We start from the raw sequence: 15,952 nt of genomic DNA, 5'->3' as shown, positions 1-15,952 counted from the left end.
TGTCGGATTCGGTGCCCGGGGGCAGCGTACGATTGCTACGAAATGGGTGGAGATTCGCCAACTCGGCAAAGACCCAGTTGATTATCAGACCGGCTGTGCACCACCGTGATCGTTCCGTCTCGGCTGGTACATTAATATTCATCAGTGCGGAAATCAAATGAAAGTGCTGGAATGCGAAACTGCAAGCAGGAAACCGGAAACGAAACAATTCCAGCTGACAAACTAGCGATTGGAGTGCCTTTGGATTTGGAGAACTTTGTGTACGTTATGGACCACTCTGGGGTTGTAGACATAGTTAGATTGATGAAAGTCAAATGATTAAGTCATTCAAAGTATGTTTTATGGAAATTGGAAGCTTATTTCTGTTAGATTCTTGATGATTACTGCATCTTTTGTCCGTCAGCTACAAAGGCTTTTGTCACAGTAAAAAATAATTGCGATGTAGAATGAATTATCCAATGAGATAGTTATCACCTAACAATTAATTCGGTATCACCTAACACCGATACGCTTGACGAACTTTTTCAAGGTCGCTAAAAGACTATCGCTTTCGATGTCTGTTAATGTTTAAGCCGCATAGCACCCTGCCAGAAGCATTCTTGGCTACTCGAGGGCATTCTAACAATTCTAACGATACGATGTTTTCGTATTCTTACCGTGGCGAGTAGCGTGTTGAATAATTCAACCAGTTTTATACGTTGAGTGCCATTTCCGTTCTTCTCTGGTACCTATGCGAGTGAAACTTTTCACACAGCCAATATCGAACAGAGGCAAAACATTCAGCTAGTCGTTAATCGGTCATTGCGCGCCTGAATGTGAAGCAGATCCTTATCTTTGTGGACAACTTTTTGGTATATTCAGTGTTTTGTATAAGCTTAAGACCCGGTAGGGTAATGGAAGAGTCTGTGTTTTAGTTTGGATTTTTTGTTGTTGTTAGATCAAAACTCCTAACCTACCCCTAATGCTGGTAGCACGGTAAGCTTCTTGCTAGACTATATTTATATTCGCAACATTAGCAACTACAACCGACTCAATGCGTTCCCCCGGACGGTTGTAGCCTCGGTTTTGCAAGGAATAAATAATTGAGCAAGCGAACATGGTCGCGATGGTCTTTTTTATCGTTTTTCGCAAGGCGAAGGTCCTTCACCGGGTTCTAGGACGCCGTCGAAGAAGCTACTGAGGACACCTTCCTGTTTGGGGTCTTTGTTGAATCGATACACCAGGCACGATATAAAAGACAAATACCCTTGTTCCATGCCCGTGAAAATGTTGTTTGTCCCATCGGTTAACCATGGGAGGAAAGGTGAAAGGAACTCTCTTTTTGTACATCGGTTCGGTTTTCCGCCGTGACACAAACTGACTGTCTTCCTTTACGAATAGTTGAAACGTGTAAAGCAGGTCAGTGGAAGGTAGCCATACATTATGTTTGTTCTGGGCGCACATCACACGTGCGTACCTTTGGGCGTGATAGATGATGGAATAAAAATGTGTAATTCGATAAGCTTTGTACTGGCGGGGGCGGTATTTTGGTTAGTTCTGCGAGCATTCGGTTACCCTGTCCTTGTTGTCGTGGGAAAATATTTGGTAAGGATACGCCGTGATGTTTGGTACGGTTGGGTGGAAAACAAAATTCCCTTTCCAGCCGATCAGTAGCATGTTGTGGTTACGGTGTTGATCAACTCTTTGGGAATAAATATCATTCGGGGACAGCTTCGGAACAGCACGGGGACAGTTTGTTCGATGACAAATTTATTCATTAGATGAAGAATTTATCGATTGTGCGTTGCGGCTTGCCAAACAAGCAATGTAAAAGGGTACTGCCACATTGTAGTAAAACGCAACAAGTAACAACATAAAATGTGCAAAAATAATTACAAAGTATTATAGAATACTGAGAAGCATAAACGTCATGAAGATTATTCTTTGGAATAATTAACACAAAAATCATTGCAACACTTTTCCGTTTTTTGAACACATATTTGTTACAAAGATTCATACTATTTTCAATCTGAATTCGTCTGTGTATAAACTATTATGCCACATTTTTATATCACATATTTTAAAATGGCTTTAAATTGCTTACCGAATACCGAAGTCTTCTATTTCCCTCCTCTTTCCCTTCGTCAACATGAACTCGCCTCGTAACGAAGGTAATCAAATGAAGCATTTTTTTACCAATCGAACTGGAAACTATTTCCAATCGAGTTGTGCAGAAGGTGATCGTATCCGTGGCCCGATGATTGCCGGGAAACGATGTGCAGTACAGCTTTTACAGTGAATGTACATTCCATTTCCTGTCCGGAACATTCAGCAAACAGTTTGTAATTGTAAACGATACCACTTTGCAAACTTCAGCGTAGTTTTCATCAGACATGGTCTCTATTCACCGTCTCAGGTGTAGCAAACTGTACGGAGCAGAGCTTGAATGGAGTTCCAATGCCACAAAAATTGCCAATCTTCGTGTCACCCTTCACCAGTGTCGTTCAACAAACTATAGCGATAGAAGCTATCGTTGCGTGCATTGGGAGAAAAAATGGTGGAGTAAAGAAATAGCAAGAACTGGAACAAATTTCTCCAAGAAAGCACCGGTACCACGATTCAGATGGGCGGAAAAAGCGATGAATAACGTCTCTACCAGCTATCATCTCGTTTTCGTCGTGATGCACCGCAGGTGTCGCATGCCTTAGCATGGAAAGAAGGTTAAAAGTTGAACTATTGTGCAGGTGAAAGTGATTCAATTCCTGTCCCATAGCGGCTCCGTGTTGTGAACTTTCCTTTTCTGTATCACAATAGTTGGGCAACAATCACTTCTACCCTCTTGTATGCCAATCGATCGGGCGGTACCTTCGGTAGAGTCACCACAAAAGGCATATTTTTTCGGACTGGATACTTCAACACCAAGAGCGATGGATCGAGCTGTCGCAATCTGTGACTCATTGCATTCTTTTCCTTCTCCCAAGCTGGTCCGTAAGGAATCACTTCCACACATAACGGACGGTGAATGTTTACGTATCTCTCACTCTATCTGAGGCAGTGTGTGATAAAGCGAACTGTGAATATCTTCCATCTGGAGTGTGCTGTGCTATTGTCGAAGGTGCTAGTAAGTTGACAACAGCATCAGTGTGTCCTTAGAGAAATAGTACCCCGAAGTCACGTGGTGCTTCAAACTAGGAAAATCCTTCCATAATCCGGCCGTTGTTGGTCGTGAAATATTGTGGTCTAAAAGAGTGCTTTACGGTGTGTAAAGCTGCTGAAGAGCGTGTGATAGTGTGAGTGTGTGTGTGTGTGTCAAAGTTGTGTGCAGGCTTACATGCATGTGGCGCATCATAGTGCATTACACGTGGTTCTTCGTTGCATTCTGCTGCGAGTGGAGTTGATCGTGGCTAGTAGATAGTGGCTGACAGGCAGAAAGAGCGATAGAAGGCAAAGGAGTGAGCGAAAACCAAAGCGAAAAACGTGTCCAAACGCACAAAAAAGCTGGCTTCTGGTGAATGTGTTCCTGTGACAGTGTTCAAGCAATCGACGGTGTGTTTCTCGTGAGCGGCTTAACTTCACGCGACATCCAGCTAACCAGTCAGCCAGTCATCAATCGGATTCTGCCAGGGGAAAATTACCAATCCTATCGCACTATCCATCCCAATCGTTCCTGTAGCTTCCTTTTACGCCCGTCACTTCCTAATATCCTGTGCATCCTTCCAGTACGTACCGAGCTTCTAAATCTCCTTGTACTACCGGCGGTGTGTCAGTGCGGTTAAAAGAAAGGTAGTAGTATTGTTGCTTCCGCTTCCACCGCTGGTGCTAGTGTTTCTCCTATTGCTTTTGTTACTCTTTCAACTGGCCCGCCGGCAGGAGGAGGAAGAACGGGAACGGGAGCGGACCGCCGCAGCGGCGGCCCACCACTGCCGCCGGGACCATCCATCACACCATCACCAACACCATCATCGTCATCAGCATCACAACCAAAGTCCCGCAGCCTCTGTCTCCTCCGCCAGTACGGCGTCCTTATCGCTTGCGTCATCATCCACACCACCTTCCTCGCCGAGTTCACCGCTCGCGCCCTCTGGCGGGGAGCCGGCGAAGCAGCACCGTTCCGCCGGGCTGCTTCGGACCGCGCGCGAAAGCTTCATAGGGCGGAGACAGCAACGAAACGTACCGGGTTCAGGTGGTAGCGAGAAACCGGGAAGCAGCACAACAACACCACCAACCGTCACCTCGCCGTTGCTTGTGAAAGCCAAGGAAAAGTGCAAACTGTTCAGTATGCAGCGTCAACAGTACCAACACTGCCACTCACAGTCCATCGAGATGGACGTCTACGATACGGAAGGTAGGTTGGTAGTAGAGTGCCTTTATTACGAGTCAATCATACTTCCAATGGTGATGATGGCTTACTGTGCGGATATTCAAGACTAGACAAGATTGTATTAAGACAAAACGGTGTTTTTAATGAGAAACAATTTTGTGTTATTAACGTAACGTTCCATCGAGTAATATCATAACTTCATACAAATAATAAAGTTTGTATCGTCCAGCTTTAGAAATCACATCCAAAAGGCCGTGGATATGTCATTTTTGAGTACCCGGTTTCTAGTTTCCCGGTGTGCTGTTGCAGAAAAGATTGTTTTCGTTCTCTATCGCCACGTAGTTAAACCCACCCTATAACAATACTAATACGCAAACTAATAATATAATTAACTGAACCATTTGAGAAAACAATTTTACTGAACCTCGTTATGTTTCGCATTTTTCACCGGCATTGAGAAACTTTTCTCATTTGCTCAGTTAGTTCGCTGCGAAATTTATCATTGTGCTATGTGGGTCGTCGTTAACTTCGTCGTCCAACTCCTTGTGTGAGTCTGTGGAATCGATCATCGATCGACCTTGCTATTTCCTTATCTCACAAACTTGCCAACCTAATCAACTAACCCGAGGAAGGAAGTTGACATTAACGATTGTCAATACAATTAATAATCAATTCGCTTCCCTGGGTGCAATTTAATAATGCCAAAGCGAAGAATAGATCGGGTAAAAGGTAAAATGACCGTTGTCCACAGTATGTATGTGAATAGTGTTAAAAAGAAACTAAAAGTACACCCATTGAGTTCAAGGAACAATTTAGGAAACAATTTGTGCAAGGACTAAAGTACAGCAATATTGAACATATTCAATAAACGCTGGGAGTAATTGTATAGCTAACTTATCTGTTCACAACATATCCGTAGGGTTTCTATCTAACGGCATTAAGGAATAGTAATCCATTATCTAAAAAGTATTAGCGTAGTTTTACCATACATAAGTTTTGACATGGGTCACATCAAACACTCTTCGTTGTATAAATAAATATTTTCATTTTCGGATTAGCTTAAGTTTCGTGATACGAGATTCTAGTCGTCCATATTCAGAACAAACGGCTTCCTTCCAATAATAGCTAATGGAGCCTACGATACTAACCGAATGATGTTACGCTTTCCGGTGGATCTTATGTAGAATTTCGCTTAGAAGGATGTCACTCGGACTCGGCAATGTTACGCCTCATGAACGTATCCCGAGTGTAGGCATTTCGTCTCTGTTACCAGCTATACGAGGCGAACGTTACCGGATGGACTAAAATATCTCCTCCCTGTTAAATTTCCTGTAAACATGCCGTCATACATCCATTATGCAGATTCAAATTGCACTCACACGCCGCGTCATATGACTTGCACCAGTCGCCGGTGCATCCGGTCACCGGGGTGAAATGCATCCGGCCCCGGTACATGCACTTTCGGTCACCTTTCCAACGAAAGCATGTCGGTGAATATGGTAAACATGTTTCACCGCTCCATGACACCCGTCTTGTCAATCTGTTATTTATAGTGAATCAAGTGCATCGCTACATCGCGATGGATTCGTGCTGTTTGCGATAGAAAACCCTTATTTGATGCGCTAGGGGTGGATGTGTATGCCCTTTGCCCTAACCATTATGGTGAGAGTAGGGATGGAAACTGCAAGAAAGGGTGGTAGCATGTTGCATAGTGGGCCTTTTCCTGCGAGATGATGCTCTTCCTGCCCACGTTGGTCAAACAAGCCAGACATGTACCTTTTCTCTAGCTTTTTTACAGTACACTACCTTTATGCTGTGCTTTATACCATCTCTGTTATTTCTCTCACTCTCTTTCTCCTTACTTTTCGCCCTTTCTCTTTCTCCCTATCCATATCTCACTGAAGTTCATATAATCGTTTTGGGTCCAGTTTGATGTAACCTTCTATCCGACTTCTACCGCACATTTTCATAATCTGGTGTCTAGGTCAGGGCGAGGATCAACAACGACCCACTACGTGAAGTTTTCCCATGCTGTGCACTTAACTGATTTCGCAACACAAAGTATTAACATTAGCTGCCTAACGAGGACTTTGGATCGCATGGATGTGATTAGGCTCTATACTGAAAAGATTTCCTTCAAATGAGCAGTAGAACAAACATTGACGTACGTATTTTGTCAACGTTAACGTTAATTTATTTTCGCTGTTTGTAATATGATGTAGTGAAGAGTTTTTTCACTCATCTATTTGTAAATATAAGTTTATTATCAAATAAGATTAAACCATTCCATGCGCTGTCCTGCTGGTGTAAATTGGAATGTTTATTTCAAAACGTTAGATTCGCTTTATGAAATCAATCAGATTGGTCGATAATTTTCACCAAATTAACTGTCAATAACACAGGCCATAAAGGTTGCCAGCTTATGATTGCAATCTCGTGCAGATAAACACCCTTAATTATATGAGTGAAATGTCAGCAAAACTCATTATGTTTTGTTGGGTTAGAAGTGATGCAATTACATGGAACTTATCTCGAGGCCATATTTATTCTGCTGGGCTTGCTTTTCGATTGAAATCGTAGTGAGCTAACCACTAATTAGAGTAAGCCATTATTTAGTAGAATTAGATCATACGTATATATTTAACAGTTACACTTTTTAATAAGCGAACCTCATTTTACGCAGTGAATAATACCATTTTTTTAATATGTACTTGTTGTTTAATATTAAATTTGCTTTTAGTTTCTGATATAAAAATTACATCAAGCATTTTTTTTTTAAATTTATAATTCATGATTACGGCTTTTGCCGTATTGTCAGTCACAGAGGACTGAAGTAATTACAATTTTCACAAGGCATTTCCTCCTTGTACTTTGCCTTATCCCGGGCATATTCGGTTGCGATTCTGGGGTTTGTGGCTATTGCTGTTTTTGTTTCTAGTGATGTTGTGGATGGTCCGAAGTCCTGTTGCTTTGTGGCCTGCATTGTATTCCTTGTTATTGTTGTATATTTGTGGAGAGTGGTTGATGTTGGAGCTACTTGTACTATTGTTGGTGGTATGGTGGTGGTGGTGGTGAAGATGGTGAGGGGGTGCATCAATAGCGATTACATCAAGCATAATGTTGTGATAATAATTTTTCTATTATGCACCAACCAATTATACCGTTCAACCCATTTACCTCCGACCGGGCTGTATGGCTTTTGAAAGGTCAATTGAATTATGCTTCCTGGTTCCTTCATACATCATGCCACCTGTTTGTTCACTGTCGCTCAGCCGGAAGGAAAATTCAATCTAAACTATAATTGTTTGCTGGTGCACATCAATTTTTTCACTTTATTTGTTTCATTTCTGTTCTACGCAGGAATCGTTTCATTAGCTGGCCCATTTAACCGTTCAATGATTCAATTATTTTCATTTTTTGTCGTACCTTTTTCATCCTACCATCCCATTATTTAACAGGTCCACGGATGTTTTAACGTGTTTTTATATACAATTGCTGTAAACCATCTTTTTCTCTGTGTGAAACATCGATCAAAGCGCTGTTGGCATATTTAGTCTGTTTTTTTATTTCTATGCAGCATAAATGAATTTAAATTGGCTGTTTTTCTTTTACAACGCCTTGTTCATATGGATTTTATTCAGTTAAGCGATGCAGTCCTTCCAATCATAATGACCTTTGACACTGTAGTAATCGAAGTGTCAGACACAGAAAGGTTGGATTCATCAACACTTATCACAAACAAATTCCGTTCATTTCATTTACGTATCATTCATATTTTTAACACGTTGACTAATTTTCCTCATCATATGTTTACTTATTTCGTTGCAGGTGAGACATTTTTCCACATTACTAGCTATGAATATTACATACGTATTCGGTAAGTTATGCAGATAAAAATTAACATCGAATGTTTGTTATATTGTTTATTTAACACTTATTAAAAAGTCAAGTCTTTCGTAAATCGAATTAACAAGACAGTAAATACCAAATTCGGTAGTAACAATTTTTTTATTCTCTACTGAAGATAATGCAGTCGTTCCCTAAATGGTGTACGAATGAATTTTTAAATACTCATGACATAGAGGAAAGAGGGTCATTTGATAAATTGGCGTTTTAAAACTGTTTAATATTTCTCACGACGGTTAAGTATCATACACACAAGCGTCCTATCTACTTATTTCACTATTCCACGCTTTCGTTTAAACATTCAAATCATTCAGTGATTGTCGACGCGACAGAATGAATGGTTTCTACCGTAAACATACTACATGGCAACGTCCAAAACCTAATACACTAAGCCGGGAAATGAGAAGCCTAACAATTGGCCGAGGGAAGTATTTTCATTATCTGCATAATTGCACAGTCAGGCATTTGACGGTTGGCGGTTAGCAGCTCGCTGGAAATGTCGTTTTACAACCATGTGCCGTGTGCGAATTAGAGAAGCCACAGCTGAAAACGAGTCTGGTTAATGGGAATAGTTTTGAAGCAGCTAAAATGGATCATAATTCTCAATCCTTCACATTCAAGGATTTTACAGCGGCTTTACGGTAAATGGTAGAGCTTTTGGTAAGCTCTGTGGTTTCATTTGACACATAGAACTTCACATATGCACTAAACTTTTGTTCACACTGCTTTGTTATCTTTTTACATTGGAATAATTCCAACACGTTGGGCATGGGAAATTTGATTGACTTGTGTGGATTTTGTACTTTTTTTTACGGCTGCGAATTTAATTAACCGAACTGCAGCACTTTAACTGTTATTAAAGAACGAGTTCACGTGAAAAGAGTTCTAAATCTTAAATTGTTTTAGTTCGTGGAAAAGTGTGGTACATAATGTAATTTCAAAAAACTTAAATCGTTGGTTATTTTTTAAATAAAATATATGTTGAATATTCAATTCACATTAAGCACTTATACGGTTGTTCCAGAAGCCGTAAGGCTTAACATTAAAGAATGTTTCGAATGATGGTTTTTTTCCAAAACTTACGCTTCTTGTTTTATTCATTATCTCTTAAATGAACCAAACATACCATGCGAAAGGTTATTTGTGAGGCTAATTTGTATAATTAAATGTAAAATCAAGTGGTCATGCTGATTGTAAGTTATGCAAAGTAATTGCACTCGGAAGTTTTAAATATACCCCCAAATAGTATCACCGCTCATGTGAGCGCTTACAGTATTTTGAAAAGGATCATGATACGGACTAGTTTCTGCGGCCTTTTTGCTTGAGCCAGTTTCCTGAAGCTCTCGATCATTGCTTTAAATTGTGCGTTGTTTCTAACGCCCATTTACAAAATATTTTCTTCTTACATGTACGACAATCGTAAGAGCTGCCATTTGATTGCTCACCTGCTAGGCAGTTTCGTACAATGCCTTGGGGTGTCCTGGAAATTAATTACGAAACTCTAACGATATCTCTGTTGAATGTTTCTTTCATGAAGATTTTGCTTCCATTTTGTTTCCTTTCGCCCGCCACGTGAACCGAGTAAAAAACGTTTTCTTGTATTCAGTTGTCCTTTCATCCTTTTACCTTTCTTTTTCGGCCTACACTAGCAGTTACTTCCTGCATATCGGTACAATAACGCCGCCATTCTGCTTCGGTTGGCCTCATTCAAGATTGTTATTACCGAGCACAGCTGCCAGTTCATTATTTAGTCGCCCCGTTTTGCTTCTCTGTTCGCTGTAAAAGCACCCTGGGGATAAGTCAAAATGAGTAGCCTTAAATTTTGCTTCATTGTAAGTGAGTTTTACCAGTTTTCCCAATCGCACCAAAGCGATAAAAAAAGAAGAATTTGACAGGATTTCCTTTTACTGTAGTTATTCCCTCATAATGACAACATCTCACGCAAATCGACATGTAAAAACTTATACTTTACTGGTGCTAGTAGCCGGCAGTATGAAATTTGTACGATACTGACCCTTTTAGTATTCCCCAAGACATAAGAGATATGTAACAATAAAAAAGCGGAAGATGTTAGCATGAAACACCATGCGCCTCCATAGCAGTGAATGATCAATCACCATGCGCCTCCATTAAAAAACAAATATTGTTTTTAATTCATTTTTTTTAAATTATATTCTTTTATGATTTTCTCATTGGCAAAAACTTGGTCATAGAACAAGATTGTCAAATAATGTCATCTTCACTATGCCAAACAATATAATTAGTTAAACACTAATAGTGATATTTTTAACTAATTGATTAAACACAATTGTCATGTAGAAATGGAAAGTTCTACGATTATAACTTGCATATAACTTGCATATAAAATTGTTCGCGATATTTTATACATAGCACGTTGTTGTATTTTAATTTTGATATTACTTTTATTATAAGTAAATAATAGCCATTTTGCTCTGCTTAATCGTTAAACATATAAAATTAAGAAGAAAAAAAACATCAACGTCATTGTCAATTGCTCATTTTACCATACGCCAGCTTTACCGATCGAGCATAATCTTCTCGCAGCTTAAGAAAAGGTTTAAGTACCGTACGGTTGTACTCTTTATCGCCTCGACCTTTTGCATCATTCATTGGCGGGGTAGAGCGTCCGTTAAAAATTCATTCTCAAGTTCATCCACGTATTTATGCGCGTGTATGAGTTTTTATTTGCGCCACATTGGAGCAGCTGCTGCCACTTTTTTTCCTTGCATGCGACCTTACTCATCACATGTTTCCGTTTCGCAGGGTGCAATCACGTTTGCTCTCTGTCATACATCTTCTAGCGTAGATAATACTCTATCTCATTCTTCGGCTTGTTGGCCTCTCTGAAGTTCAAAGTCTCTCCTCGTAAAGCTTATTTTACAAACACACACAATTTCCATACGCATTTCCCATGCTCACCACGTTCGATGTTGTCCTGCGTTATCACACGAAACCTTGGTCAATGTATGTGGCTTACCCTACACACAGGCAAAGTGTTGTTCCATTTTCCAGCGGTGTTCCTCTCTTCCAATGATACTACTAACGCTAAGGAGAAGGCACCCAAAAAGCGTGGCTTTCTCCCTCGCCTGCAGGTACTCCAGGGAGCAGCACTTCGTTTGTAGACATGCGCACTGATGCCATGTCAGTCAGAATCCCCATGAAATTCTCAAACCTCTGTGTTTGTGGCTTTAAGAAGGGTAGATAGAGTGATCGCACTCACGTTGGTCGTTCCCGGGTTTCGCTTGCTTGCGTACCGGAAATGTCTTCGTTCAGCCACAACCGGGAGCCGGGTGTCCTTTTGCTAAGCCTTAAGCTCTCATCGGGTTGATCCTTGTTTATTGTCTCATGTTTTGTAATCCTTCCCGGTATTACATCTGCATGCCAACTAGGTTTGCAGAACAATCGTCACTCTTAGATGAGTTTGGTGGTTCATTGCTAAGCTGGATGTTGCACCTCCGTTTTTCAGTGATTGATTGGATGGATGTATTAGAATCAAAATAAATGTATAGTTAACTGAACCGTTAGTTTTCCACTGTTTATTTGTTTTTTTGTATTTTTACCAAAAATGAAATTGTATTTCACTCAACGAAATCAAATTCTTTGCACTGCTTAAACGGTATAAACACTCTATCCGACAAAAGTCCAACAAAAAAATTGCGTTGGGCTTCTGAATAATATCCATAAAATTTCATAAACGTAACATTTCTTGAGAAATACTGTATAATACGATACGGCGACATAATAGAAATACGGCCCGTGCGGTTGAACATGCCTCTTAAAAATCTAGTTAGAAGAGAAAAATATCTATACCAGCATCACTTGTTTTTATTTTTGCATCGATGACCTTCAGTGACGGAGCAGTTTGCTATTGCTTTACCCCTTTTCCTGATGGGGCGTATGAGTTTTCCCATATCCTAGGCTTCGTGCTGAACGGGGAAATATAGAACTAGAACTATAAGCATCCGAACCCAGAAAATCTAAAGCCGATTGTGCACATTTGTCGGGCTTCGGGAACCTGCCAGCTAGTTTGGATTAATGCGTGTCGCGTGAAAGAGGGGAAATTTCTATTAGGTTGTGTACTGTCTCCCCTTCATTCACCGTTAAGGTACTGGGAACCGTTTCACTCATGTAAGGGGAAAACTAGATGAGGTTTTCTTCCTTTTCAAACTGAACAAAAGGTAATGCGAGAGAGAAAGAAAGAGAGACTACATAAATATCCTTTATTTTACTTTCGCTTGTTTGTGTAGGTTTGACCTTATTTTTTTGTATTAGCTCGCTCAGCAGCTTTTGATAGCAGCACAGCGAATCTGACGGGACATTGGTGGAAACAGAACATTATTCCTGGGAATGTTATCCAGCTTTCTATGCATTAGATGGATGCTGTGTGAAGAGGAATTATATAGTATAATTTTTTTGAAGATCAAAGTTGATGGTTATTTTCATCTTAAATACAACTAAACTATTATTTATAAATAGGAATAAATTTTTATCCATTTCTACGATTTAACCATGTATTTAAGCAATCAAATATAAACATTTTAATATACGAAGCTTCTGTACAGCTCGAGGGTCACATGTGACTTCTCTTTCCGGCCCTTCGAGCCGGGATCTCAACAAAACATGGATACGCTGTCTCAGAGTGCGTTTACCGCTGTAAACAGATCGAAGACGACCGAAGCCAAGCGTCAACGAAAAATCGTCATCGTAGTGTCATCGTCGTTTGCGCTAAGTTTCCCTCATCAACTCCACGGCAAAACACACCCGCGTCTGCATTCCTCTGCTGCACGATACCATTTCGTTGACCTGGGTACAACAATAGCAGCAAACAGCAAACTCCACAGCGGGGTTCTGATTTTTTTTTGCTTCTCTTTGCTCTTGTGTTGGTAAACGAGAGGAAATCGATCTCAACAGTGCTGGGCTGCTCCCATTAGAGAGTTTCCACGTTTTTCCTTGTTTTTCTTCTTCTTGTTTGAATATATCACTCTCCAAAGCTCTAGATGCTGTTGAGGATTCACTCAGCACCTGGTACGGGAAGGCAAGTTCGAAATAGCGGGTACGACGGACCGTACATTGCTCAACGTGATAGAAATGTTCCACTTCTACAACAAAAGAGCACACTCCACATGGCGCAGCGGATGTTGCTGATGAGGTGAGAAGCTCTATCCCCAGGCAAACGGGGTGATACACGGTGACACACACAACTATGACCACTACAAACACATACAAACACACCCTACCGGAAAGCGGAACAGCTCGATATCTAGGATTCAGGATCCTTTATCGCTTCGTACTCTTTTCCGCACCCGCCGAGGGTGTGCTGTCTCGCTTTCTCGTGCCACTACGATCTCGCAGTGCACACTCGAGATATCGTACACTTCGGAACGTGTAGCCTTGTGTTGTCCTAGTCGTCGTGTGCTCAGCGCCTCTAACGGATGCTGTGGATGCTGCCGTTCCGTGGAGCCATTGCTCGGAGCTGCCGATTACTGTTGTGCTAGTCTCTGCCCTTTGCTGTCGGTCGGTAGGCTTCTGGGGAACCGCATCAGTCCAGATCTGCTCAGTTGGAGCACTGACGTCACCATCGCAGGGTCCGTTAGTACTTGCGGCTACTAGGTGTAGACCTGTCTCAAAGGGTGGTTCACTCCTAGGTCCGTGCTTCTGTGGTGGCGAATTATTTTGTGTGAAGTTGAGGACGTTCACGTGTGCGTGTGTGAGCCCTCTGTGTACGTGTGTCCGGAGTGTGTGTGTGTGCTATGTTCTCACAACCTGGTTTGAAACTTGATCTGATGTGTGTTGTGTTATTTTGCGGTGAACTACGTAGTAAACATATTAACTAGCAGCGCAAGGTTTGATCCAAAACTTCGTACTAGTGTGTCCGCTGTACAACATTAGCTATATTAAAATCAACAAAATGAACGTCCTTGCTCCGGCTAAACACACACCAAAATAGGAACAAAGTATCTTCATACGGCCTCTCGCCATTAAATAAATAAGATGGAAAACGGTTCCCTCATAAAACAGCAAAAAACAATATCAACTTAACGCAGTGCAGTGTTCAACGTGTGATAATATTTCCGTGCTTAAAAATAGTGTCCAAGTTTATTCACGTTGTGTGAAGCTGTCAAAGCTCCTATCACGCATTTATGTCAAACATTCTGTATGGAGCATTCCATCGATTGACGGTTCATAAGAAATAAAATGTTTTTCATTCTTGCATCTCGTTCAGTTTACCCATTGCCAATGTGGCTCTCGCTCGTTCACTGCCAGCCCATCTTAAGCCGTGGTTCATGAATTCGGGGTGCATTTTCCATTAATTGAAATATACTGCGTATCGGTCGTGAACAAACGGTACATTCCTCGCACGGATGTTTACTTGACACAGATTTGCGGCTGGATGGATGCGGCTGCTATTCAACTTTTCTAGAGAAACCGTGTATCACTAGATTGGAAGAAAAACAGGGCAAACGCGTATATATATATGCATGAGTATGTATGTGTTTGCGAGTGTGAGTGTTCGAGGTTAAGTAGTAGTATCGAGAGGCAAGTGAACGATTCGTTTCGATAACAGCATACAGCTGATGTTGTCCTATCGATATAATGTAACTAACTAAACATTTAATTCATTAACGTAACTTAATGTGTTTTCTGTATTCAATGCGAGTTAGTTCATATATTCCCATCGATAGAAATGATGTGACAAACTGGAGTAAAGTTATACGGGAGGTTGTAAATATTGGAATATTTATGGAAAATGTACTCAGTTACGGACTGTGCTCACTTCAATGTGACCGTGAGGATGTCGATCTCTTTCGCCCCAGTTCGCAACATGTTCCGGGATGTATGTGCGAAACAGTGACCGATGGAGCTAGTAATGGGGTGCACAAATACCATAAAAACGTGACTCCCAGTTGTGTCTTCCCTGCTAGCTTTGTTCGTCCCTTCGCTCTGGTGGGGCTGTGCTCTCAGCATCCCGTTTACCACTGGCATGGAACATGCTCTCGGGTACGCTCACACCCACACCGTCACAGCTGGCGGAAAACCTACCGGGCTCCGAGAGCTTTGCTGCGTTTGCTCTGTTTTTACCCTGTTCTTTTCGAACGCCTTCTGCTCTACACCTTCTACCCGAAAGTATTCCAGCCCATGTGACGGGCTGGAAGATGGTTTGCAAAAAGTTTTAACTGGCGCATGGTAGAGGAGCTTTTTCGTTCACTCCGTATACGTTATGCTACTATCTCGTTCGTTGCGATGTGTTATTGCTCTCACGTGCTAACTTTTGCAAACCACTTCATGCGTTATCTCATGAATTCGTAACGCACGTAACGGTTTTTCGACCGATAATATCTAGAAGATGATCTCCTGTAGATGGCATCTTATACCAGATTGCTAATGGGCGAAACGCAAAAGAAACACATTCTGACAACTGTCATCTAGATCACAATTTAAAAGGTGCATATATCCAAAATTACGGTTCGTTTACCAGAAGTAATACACTTCAGCAAGAGATGAAAGCAAACACGACTACTTCTATTGACATTGAACAAATATTTGGGCAAAGAAAGACATAAACATCTTACCCTTCTTCTGCAGTTTATTTGTTTCTCTCAACCAAACTAACAAAGGTATCACATAGTGTTACGAACTAAAGTGACACACCCAAACGGTTGCGCAATTAGCACGGGGGCGCAGGATTAGTAATCAAAAGAAAATTTGAAAATATCTCTTTGAGGT

The 15,952-nt window shown here is 41.2% G+C and overlaps 1 protein-coding gene across 18 annotated transcripts in view; it reads left to right on the top strand.

The window, feature by feature from the left end:
• Positions 1–15,952, top strand: part of LOC125767431 (solute carrier family 12 member 4) — a 115,058-nt gene that overhangs the window by 30,223 nt on the left and 68,883 nt on the right. For 2 of the 18 annotated variants that reach the window (XM_049434022.1, XM_049434020.1), the window contains exons 2-3: positions 2,961–3,762; positions 3,850–4,324. The exons of 6 other annotated variants lie outside the window; for them this stretch is intronic. In XM_049434022.1, the coding sequence (XP_049289979.1) occupies positions 4,258–4,324 (67 nt within the window). In that variant the 5' untranslated portion in view covers positions 2,961–3,762; positions 3,850–4,257. Of the gene's footprint in view, positions 1–2,080; positions 3,763–3,849; positions 4,325–13,534; positions 14,071–15,952 lie in introns of those variants that run through there. 10 more of the 18 variants (XM_049434023.1, XM_049434019.1, XM_049434012.1 and 7 more) reach the window with 10 other exon arrangements.

The sequence above is a fragment of the Anopheles funestus genome, chromosome 3RL, assembly GCF_943734845.2.
Source record: "Anopheles funestus chromosome 3RL, idAnoFuneDA-416_04, whole genome shotgun sequence".
NCBI lineage: Eukaryota > Metazoa > Arthropoda > Insecta > Diptera > Culicidae > Anopheles > Anopheles funestus.
Note: the sequence above shows the minus strand (reverse complement) of the source record. Positions and strands in the feature narration are given on the sequence as shown.